Genomic DNA, 10,618 nt, shown 5'->3' on the forward strand with positions numbered 1-10,618 from the left:
CGGGACTGACCTAGGGTGAATTTTAAATAGGGAAAATTTTTAAAGATTTTAATAATGACACAGCTATAAATATTTGGTTTTTAATTGGCTTTTATAGGGGAAATGTTTTTGTGTTGTTTTAACATGCTGTGAGCCGCCCTGAGTCCCGTGGGGAGAAGGGCGGCATATAAGTTAGTGAAATAAATAAATAAATAAATAAGAAACTGATGCAACAGATTTGTTTCATAACATGTATTTCCTTTGTATCATCCCTACAATTAGCCAATGGGAGATGGTCTCAGCAAGATGCTGTGCCATTTGTTATCTTGTCATAAATTATCCAATAGGCATAACATTGGTAAGTTAGCCCACAAATAATTACTATTCTGAATGGCTGGCACTTATTATGTAATATCAGTAAAATCATGCCAGATATCACAAATATTTAGCAATCTGAACAAGCATTCTTATATGGAGGTGGATAGATAGATAGATAGATAGATAGACAGACAGACAGACAGACAGACAGACAGACAGACAGACAGACAGACAGACAGACAGACAGACAGACAGACAGACAGACAGACAGACAGACAGAGATGAGACACAGAGAGAGAGATAATAGACAGATGATAGGTAAACAGAAGACAGAGGTCAGAATTATTTACCGAGAGAGGCTCTGAATGGCATTTCTATCCACCCCATCAATAACACAGACCCAGAATTTATGGCTGTTTGCAGTATCACATGATGGCTTTTTATGAGGTTTTGCCAAAACCAGACATTTTCTTCCAGTTTTCAACTCCCCCAACGAACCACTGGTTCACTTAAAGACCACAGCATTTGTTTAATGACTGCCACAAAAAGGTTGTAAATTCAGGTCGGTCACGTGATCAACCCATTTTATGACTAGCGTACCTTACAACTGTGAAGAACAGGCTCCTTTAAGATCATAAGTTGAGGACTCTCTGTACTAACACCACCCATCTTCTTCCATTCTAGAGAGGAGCTGTCCAACTGCTGGCCGAGTCTCAAGGTCTACCTGTAGAAATCCTATGGGGATTAGAATCTAGATCAGGGGTCCTCAAACTTGGCCTGGCCTGGCTGGGGAATTCTGGGAATTGAAGTCCACAAGTCTTAAAGTGGCCAAGTTTGAGGACCCCTGATCTAGAGCAGCGGCCCCCAACCTTTTGAGCACCAGGGACCGATTCGGTGGAGAAAGGTCTTTCCGCAGACTGGAGGTGGCGTGGTTTTGTGTGCTGCCTACATACCACGGATGTGCCATTGCTTGTTCACGCAGCCCGGTTGCTGGCATGCCACGGACCAGTGCTGGCCCACGGACTGGGGCTTGGGGACCCCTGATCTAGAGGGCAAATTCTTGCAGGAAAAAGAGGCCAAACTGTCAATCAGCCACCTAGATGTTGAAAAGGTCCTCCACCACACACAAATACATACACATGGACATGCATAGACAACCCTTATTGCAAAAACCATCACTTGGAACAGCAGGTGTTTACAGCCACTCAACAAACTGCATCTCATTTCCAGGGAACCGGGCAAAACGTTAGAGGCGCAGTGAAGGGTAGATCAGCATGGAATAAGTTGACTCATTGCAAAACCCAAGAGATGCACATCTATTTCAATGAAACGGTGGCCAAAGATTCCGAAACTCTACTGGCAAACTCAGGAGAACAAATTGTCCACAGTTTTCCCTATTATTTCTCCTCTTTTTGACCACCTCCCCCTCCATCTTCAATTCTCTTCAAGAGCAGAGGTCATATTTATCCTGCTGCTGTTAGCAAAAGCATAATGCACCAAAACACAACCCCAGTTCAATTAACATCACTTTACCCCCTCTGCCAGGCTCTTTGGTTTTAGCAAAACTTCATCTCTGATTTTATTTCCTGTCTTTCCCAAAGGGAAGGTCAGGAGAGGGGTTTGCTTGTACCTGATCAGCCGTGAGTAGAGGTTCCTCATTAATACCGGAGTCATTTTCACTCTTTTCGTTAAGCTCTTCCTCCTCCTTCTCATGGATCTGAAAAGAGGAAGAAAACAAACTGCATGTGGATTCGGTAGCAAATATGGGCCCCATGTAGGTTGTTGCTGTGATTTGAGGGAGAAGAAGGAATCTCGCACTAATTCTTACAGCACACACAATTGAGGGATTGTAGCCAAGCGGTTAAGACACTGGGCTTGTCGACCGGAAGGTTGGAAGTTGGAGACTCAAGTACCGCGTCATGGGGTGAGCTCCCGTTCTTGCGTCAGCTCCTGCTCATCTATCAGTTTGCATGCATGCAATTGTGAGTAGATAAATAGGTACCACTTCAGTGGGAAGGTAACAGGGTCTGTGCACTTTATAGTATAGTCATGCCAGCCCTATGACTATAGAAGCATCTTTGGACAACACTGGCTCCCTCCGCTAGGAAATGGACCATCTCCTAGAGTTGGACACAACTGGACAAAGGAAATCTTCACCTTTTTGTAACTTTCACTTCAAAAAATGAAGCTCTGCCTTCAAATGGATCTAGGGCATTTCTTAAACTCCAGACTGAGTTTTACTAACACACACACTGTAGTGTGACGTTTGCCCTTCACTGAGCATGCTCGACTAGATTACTTCTGTCATGATCTGGGAGAAAGAATTGTCCAAGAAATGGGAGAGATTTCTTGAGCCAAGTAAAATTGTCCTAGGAAAAATCTTGGAGAACTGAAGGAGAGCAGTTCCTTCAAGATTCTGCTTGACACCCGTAATCAACAGACCAAAACTGCTGCTGTCTAAAGGGCTTTTAAGAGGAGGGATATTTTTTCCCCCTCAGGGTCAGCATCATCTCCATTCCTTCTAGGGGGAACTGGCAAGCCCACAAAGAAGCGTTAATACCTGCTGAAATTTACCTGCCAAGTCTAGTTACCATTTTAATTTCCCAACGTGTCCTCAAGTGACCTTGCAGCCAGGCAGCAGGAACACTGAGATAATTTAAGTAACAGCTAGGGGGAAAAAACCAAAATTTGAAGCGTACTGCAGGATTAGACCATGAGTCAAAAAGAGGGTCTATTGTGCCTCTTCAAAGTTGAATTTAGCCTTTGGAGTGTGTCTCTGTGTGTGTTTGTGTAATTTTTCCAAATAGATAAATTCTACCCAGTTACCTCATATTTTCTGTAAAGCAGTATTTTCCAACATTGGCCATTTTAAGATGTGTGGACTTCAACTCTCAGAATACCCCAGTCAGCAAAGCAAAGCTGGCTGGCTGGGGTATTCTGGGAGCTGAAGTCCACACGTCTTAAAATGGCCAACGTTGGAAAATACTGCTGTAAAGAGAGGCAACTTAAAAGAAAATGGGACATATCTTTGCTGAGGCAGAAATCTGGCCAGATATTGGGAGGGGGGGGAGAGGTGGTAGTAATATGGAATCTGCCTTGTTCTCCGGAAATCCTTTCTTGCTATTCCATTCATGCCAAAGTCCTCTCCAGATCGCCCTTGCTGTCTCACGACTTTGAATTTGAAAGGCAATCAATATGTGCTCATCTCACCATTTCTCCGGCTGCAGCAATTTATTCTGCTGAATTGCTGCACTGGCCGATGTTCTCAACTCCTCTGTTTCCTGGGGTGTCAATTGCATAACTCCCTGCACAGGAAAAGATGGCTACTGACAGGCTCCCAAAAGGGTATGGAAGACGCTTCCTGGAAGGGTAACGTACCCAAAGTGCCATCTTGGCTGGTGTGGAAAGTCCACACTCCATGACGCTAGTTGATTCAGCACCCAACAATCTGGAAGGGGTCCTGACTTACCAATGCCTCTGCCAGCAATGCCCTACATCAGTGGTGGTGAACCTATGGCACGGGTGCCAGAGGCGGCACTCAGAGCCCTCTCTGTGGGCATGCATGCCATCGCCCCAGTCCTAGGCCTTCAGCTGGGTTTTATAAAACCTTTTTGCTTTAGGCCTCCGCCGCCATGTACAAAAAAAAAAAGGTTCAATCAATCAGTCAATTTCAACTTCTCGCGGGAAAAGAAATCTTGCAAAGTTGGAGTTGATTGATTGAACTTTTTAGTCCCATCCAGTCTGCCATTACCACTGCAGCCATGTCCACCCAATTGGCCATGCTCAGCCAATGGGCCACACCCAGCCAATGGGCCACATCCACCTGGCACCCGACGATGCATAAGTGGGTTTTAGGTTACAGTTTGGGCACTCGGTCTCTAAAAGGTTCGCCATCACTGCCCTACATAGAACCATAGAGCTGTAAGAGACCTTGGAGATCTTCTAGTCCAACCCCGCTGCCTAAGGCAGAATCCTTATTCCATCCCAGACAAATGACAGTTCAATCTCTTCTTGAAAACCTCCAGTGATGGAACACCCACATCTCTGGAAGGCAGGCTGTTCCATTGACTAATTGTTCTCACTGTCAGAAATCTCTCAAACCCAGATTCCTTCGAAGAGTACCCCAACAATGGTTCCAGCCTTGTCAGTGACTATTGTAATTAGAAATGCTTGCTCGGGAGCAAAATTGTAGCCAGAAATGTTATTCAAAGAAAGGTATTTGAGAGATAAAGAAGAGAAGGGTCCAAATAAGCCTTCTAGGCCAACCTACACACACACACACACACACACAGAGAGAGAGAGAGATTAGGTAAGGGATCATATTTTTTTTCTTCTCCATAACATCCAAATCTCCACCACAGCTGGGACACTGGGCTTCTCTAGCAGAACTTAAATCCCTTCCCACTAAAATTACTTTCCTCAAATTGGTACCCTTCAGATGTTTAGTTTCCATGGTGGCTGGGAACACTGTAAAGTTGCATTAAGGGAAGTTGTAGTACAGAGCATCAACTGGCTTGCTGCTTATAGAGAACAATGAAAGCTACTGTATCTTATGAAAGTGTTAATAAACCAGACCAGTGCCACCTAAATTTCATTCATATTTTTCAGATTTAAAAGAAACAGATGGGGGGGGAAGGAACGGGAGTGTCTACGATTCCAACTTTTTTAAAAAAAATTAAAAATAAACGTGGAAATAATATTATTTTTGGAAACTTGGGGAGTCTGTACTGCTATCCAGGATGGATTTTTTGGCATGTTTGTAGGTTCTGCCTTGTGGAAAGACAGTCAAATGTCATTTTAACTTTTCAGGTAGCCATTCCCATTTCCTGGACTTCAAGTACAACATCAGTACAAGCTCGCCCCCTGTTTTATCTCATGAGTAATGGAGGGGAAGGTAATTACCTCTGTGTCAGAGATATTGCCGTTAAGCACTTCGATGTTGGGATCCCTCAAGTCCTCGGTGATGGATGGGATGTAGTTGTCTGTTAGGGCATCCCAGACCCTGCAGGAAAAAAAGCAAGATATTTTAATATAGAGAATCTGTTTTGAAAGCAGAGATATGTCCTTTAAGGCAGTTGGCTTGGCCTACAGGAGGGGGAGAGAGAATGCCAGAACTGAAAAATGGAATAAGAGCAGTTTACACACTGCAGCTAAAAAGAAATGCAGGTGTGTAGGTGCCATGTCTTCTCTGAAGCAGTAACCACGCCAATTATCTTCTAAAGTTAATCAGATTTCACACGAACACCACTAGAATCCCATAGAATCAATCAGGGGAACACCAGTCTTCGATCAGTATAAAACAGGGCTCTTCAAACTTGGCCCTTTTATGACTTGTGGACTTCAACGCATGCCTGGCTGAGGAATTCTGGGAGCTGGAGTCTACAAGTCATAAAAGAGCCAAGTTTGAAGACCCCTGGTATAAAGCTTGTATATGGAAGGATTCCTAATCTAATCAAGATCTTCTACAAACAGAGTTGGTTGCTTTAGGATCTAATTAAAGACTGAATGAATTCTAACACAAGCATCAGAAAACATTTTGGGGGCCTTTCCATTACCTGTAACCACCAGGATATTCATTATCAACATTTCTGTTCTTAATTTCACCTCTCTACTCTGGAAAAAAAAGTCAACAGTAATACATTCATCTATTTTCAATATTGTAAGACCGATCTCTGGTTTTTTATGTTTTGACAGCTGAGGAGCAAAACTGCAAAGAATGTGAGCATCCTAAAGATGTGTCATATCACCTCAGGCCATTCTGAGGTCTCCAGGCTCAGCTAAGAATGAAGTTCTTAAAATCCAATTCTATTTATTGAATATATTTTCCTCAGAGATTAGCTTCTGATTCCATGTCTATTCTCTCCAAAGTGGCTGAAATTGTCCTGAACAAATCAAAGAGAAAATAATTCTGTGGCAACGTAGCTATCAGGAAGTAGAACAAATAAGAAGGTCAGAGGGTCTTGTGCATAGATTTAGTTAACCAATGAAGATTGCTTTAGTCCATGTCAGTAAAAATATTAATCTTCCCACATGTTTTCTAACAGATTCCTAAAATATCCTTGGGAAATCACACATGACTGATCACCCCATTCCAGTTGGAAGCATCCCAATGTGCTTTTTGGCTTGCATCTTCGTATTTGTGGGCAGAAGATTCCTCTCACTCTGCGTTTCATCACATTGTTTATAAAGACACCACGAACAATTTCATTTTAAAAAATTATGGGAGTGTAGGATAAACTATGACTCAGCGAACAGAAACAGGGATTGTCCTTAGTTCTGGTGAGAAAAGGGAGAAGAGCAGAAAGTGAGTTCTGCTCCATCAGCATTATCTGACCCTCAATATATGAAGAAAAGAATGAAAAAGAAATGGAAATAAGTTACTATAACTAAGATAAATAGGTTTTAGAGAGAGACAAATGGAAAACCTGTCCCTTATTATAAGCCTCTTTTGAAAACTATTGATTTATTGATAGAAGAAAAAATTTGTAGGGTTGAGCTGTGGGGTCCTTTGTGTTCTCTGAACTTGGTTTTATTTGCTTGCAGAGGTTTCTGGACCCAACTAGGTAAAATCTTTTGCCCTAGTAAAGAAGCACTGTCATAAACCATACTAGTGGCTTGCCTTGACTGTTGCTGATAGCGGTCTTGGTGTTACCTTGATTAGGCTGTGGTTTAAGTGTTAGCTTGTTTGTCTGAGATGATTTTTCCTTGATTGGGGTATTGTTTGCTTCCTGATTATTGGTGTAGTGTTAATTGTGGTGTTGATCTTTGTTTATCTGTGTGTTGACTGCTGGCCAGGAGGGTGTTTGGGTCTTTCTGTTTCCTTTTTGGCTTTTTGATTGTCTCTTTGGATTGGTATGTAAATGTTGTTTATCTCTCTTGGTTTATCATTCTCTACTTTTAGATAGATTTATTTAGATAAATAATCTATTTCTCTATTATCTATCTCTTTATCTCTATCGATTTATTTCTTCCCAAATAATTTATTTGTTCTTCTTTTGGTTGTCTTTGTTTTCAAGTCATGGACTACAAAAATACTGTTTATCTGCCTCTTATGGCAGGATTCTATTGCTATGATTGTTGTTACTATATTGTTGTTACTATATTGTTGTTACTATATTGTTGTTACTATATTGGTTGTCTTTGTTTTCAAGTCATGGACTACAAAAATACTGTTTATCTGCCTCTTATGGCAGGATTTTATTGTTATGATTGTTGTTACTAAACACTGTTATTCCTACTCACATTATTTGTACAGTGGCAATGTTTACCTTACCAAAAAAAGCATATATTTTGTGGATTTAAGTCTGATGATAGGAGAGGGCATTGCCTAAGGTGGGGCTCTTATTCCACTTTATAGAACTGTGTTTATAGAGCTGCCTGTGTGGTTTTATATAATATCTGTAGGCAATTGTCATATTATGGCTCAGGGCTACTGAGAACTTGAGTGGCAGAACTTTACTTACTGCATGATGGACCAAATAAAGTCCCCATCATGGAACCAAGGACACTCATTGGCTGACTAGGGGGCAGTTTCCAGTCTTCTGTCATTCAAACCCCAAGGGAAGGACAAGTAGACAATGAAAAATGAGCCAGATCAATGATAGCACAGGTGCAGGTTCTCTGTTTCAGGTTGAGCCATGACTACGAAAGAATGGGCATCTCCTGAATCATTAGCCTGGTTGGTCCTGACAGTAACGATGATTCAGTTGGATGCAATTGGTTCTGTCTTAAAAACTGAAAAGTGCTTGCCAATATTGTGACACTTCCTGTCAAAAGGAGGGAACTAGAATTATCTCTGCTCGGAAGCCAACAGGCTGGAGTCTTTTTGAAGTTAATGGGATTACAGCCCAATCTCTTAAAGACCAGAAGAAAGGCACAATCTTGATCTAACAGCCTGAGATTCATAAGTCTGGGCTAGGCTTGTAGGCAAGCAAATCCAGTTTATTTCTCCAAACAGGAGAGTTGCCTTTCACAGATCAATATCAGCACCCCATTCTATGGGGTGACCTTCCCTAAAATCCAGCTCTCCCATTAAAGAGCTTAATCTCTGCAAGCATTGGACCATACCTAGAGTGCTATCAGATCATGTGTTTTTAATATCCTAATTTTGGAAAAGTTCACATCTGTTCACATGCCTTTACAATAGTCAATAATGTGCCTGTTCAAGAAAAATGCAAACAACTGCATATCTGGCATCAAGCCAAAATAAAGAAAGAGAACCCCAAACCTTCCCAGGTGTGTGAGGTACAGCGGGTCAGTAACAGATCAACAGCCAGAAGGACAAAAATTATGAAAATCTGTTCCTTGTTGGCAATGCAGAGAAAAGACATGTCTCTGTTGGTGAATGAGATATTGGATTTTCTTGGACAGAAAGAAAATTCCGCTCAATTGTTGCTGGTCCCACTTGCCTCCCAAATTTGCATAAATCAGGCACTCTGATCATTGTGAGATAGTAAAAGAAACATCTACACTATTTGCCCCCTTAATGTTAACTATGTATTATTAATCAGCTAAACTAACATTTAGCTGATTAATAATAAAAGCAGAAATAACACCGGCAAAAAAACAAGCCAACACCAATTTGCGCAAAAGTTCCCTCTGCTAATTCATCTGTAAAACTGCAAATTTAGATATTATTATAACAGTAGGTGGTAGGTGGGCCTCATCTTAAACTACAATCGGGACTGGAATTTTGGTCACTAAGGGATATGGTTGTTAAATGAGTCGTCACATGACCGGACCCAATTTTAGGACAATGTTTACTGGGATTGTTAAGCGAATCCAGCTTCCCCAATTGATTGCAAATTGTGATCATGTGATTGCAGGATGCTGCAAGCAGTCATAATTGAGAGTCAGTTGCCAAGTGCCTGAATTGCTATCATGTGACCAACGGAGTGGTATAATGGTTGTAATTTCACAGACAGTCCATAAATCACTTTTCTGGAGGCTGTCATAACTTTGAACCATTGTTAACAAATAGTCTTAAGTCAAAGGCTACTTGTAAGGGGGATAGTTTCACGTGCTACCTAGATCCTGAGCATGCATAGATATAGCTTTGTTCATTTGAGCAGGCCAGTTCCTAACAGGCCACGGACTGATAACAGGCCACGGACCAAGGGTTGGGGACCTTGATTTAGGGAATTAAAAACCAACTACCATAATAATTGTTACACTAACAAAGGAAGAATCTGTAAATTTAGTTTTGCTTCTTTGTTTGAATTTTTGGACTGTTGCTTGTTTTCACATCCGCTTGTTAGTTGTTGTTTTTTTTCTTTAAACATTGCACAAAAGTGCAATTGCATCTTTGGGATGTTTTGTTTTTAATGGACACAATTTTGCAGCCATCTGAATAGATGCTTTATATATCAAGTCAGATTTTTCTTAATTTGGAGCCCTTCAAATAATTTGGGATCCTAATTTCCACCAGTCACAATTTCAATAAAGGAGACTTTTAAAAAAAATAACAAAAAGGAAGGAGAAAAGCTGGAATCTGTTTGATCCAGTAGATGTTCTACTAGAGGTCTTCAAGTAGAAAGCACTGAGAAAGTGCTAACCAGAAACAATTTCCTGTGACTGTTCATTTCTTGACTTACTCTTCATCCTGCAGATTCTCCTCCTCTTCTTGGATCTGGAAATGGTTCTTTACCGGAGCCAAGTTCTCTGTTTTGGCATTGTAATTCCGAAAGCAAATGTTGAGCTTTTCGTCAAATTCATTGACCAAATCTTCCATGGATTTGAAACTGATGATCTCAGAAGAGAAGTTCTCTAGCTCAGAAAGAGAAGGATCTTCCAAGTGCTGGGCTGAGGAGCCATAAAAATAATGAGCTTTCTCTTCCCTATCCGCTATGTAGCACGGCCTCAGGTCTTCAAACTCTTCATCCAGGCTTACAAGAGGGGCTTCCATGTTGAATTGGCAGATGGAAGAAGGATGGCCTCTGCAAGAGAAGAAACATGAATGAGGCAATGGTAGCTACCAGTCAACCCTGGCATCAACAGAAGTGCACTGATTATATCCCATCGCATGGAGCGAAAATTATCGTAGGGAATTATCTTGGTTCATCTTTTTTCAGGAAAGCTCTTTTATGCAAGAATAGCAAATAGGATAAGCCTTTGCTTCCTGGTGTTTAGTTACTCTAGAAGTTTTTTGCTGCTGAAAATAACAAGAGAAAAAGGAAGGAGAGACAGGAAAAAAACGATAAGATAACAAATACTCCTTGATAATACAATTTCTTCCTTGTTTGTTACAACTGACACCAAGCTTTTTAAAGCTCCCAGCCCCAAATCTAACCTGTTTATCCTGTGCTTTGCTTAAACTTGTATT

At 41.3% G+C, this 10,618-nt stretch overlaps 1 protein-coding gene across 2 annotated transcripts in view; it reads right to left on the reverse strand.

The window, feature by feature from the left end:
• FEZ1 (fasciculation and elongation protein zeta 1) overlaps nucleotides 1–10,201 on the reverse strand; it is a 26,768-nt gene extending 16,567 nt beyond the window's left edge. For both annotated transcript variants that reach the window (XM_015820253.1, XM_015820252.1), the window contains exons 1-3: nucleotides 9,891–10,201; nucleotides 5,200–5,299; nucleotides 1,928–2,014 (exon numbers count right to left, since the gene is read on the reverse strand). In XM_015820253.1, coding sequence (XP_015675739.1) covers nucleotides 1,928–2,014; nucleotides 5,200–5,299; nucleotides 9,891–10,201 — 498 coding nt within the window. The remainder of the gene's footprint in view (nucleotides 1–1,927; nucleotides 2,015–5,199; nucleotides 5,300–9,890) is intronic.
• Between the last annotated feature and the right edge of the window lie 417 nt (nucleotides 10,202–10,618).

The sequence above is a fragment of the Protobothrops mucrosquamatus genome, unplaced genomic scaffold (assembly GCF_001527695.2).
Source record: "Protobothrops mucrosquamatus isolate PMUCROS unplaced genomic scaffold, P.Mucros_1.0 scaffold1099, whole genome shotgun sequence".
Taxonomy (NCBI): Eukaryota; Metazoa; Chordata; class Lepidosauria; order Squamata; family Viperidae; genus Protobothrops; species Protobothrops mucrosquamatus.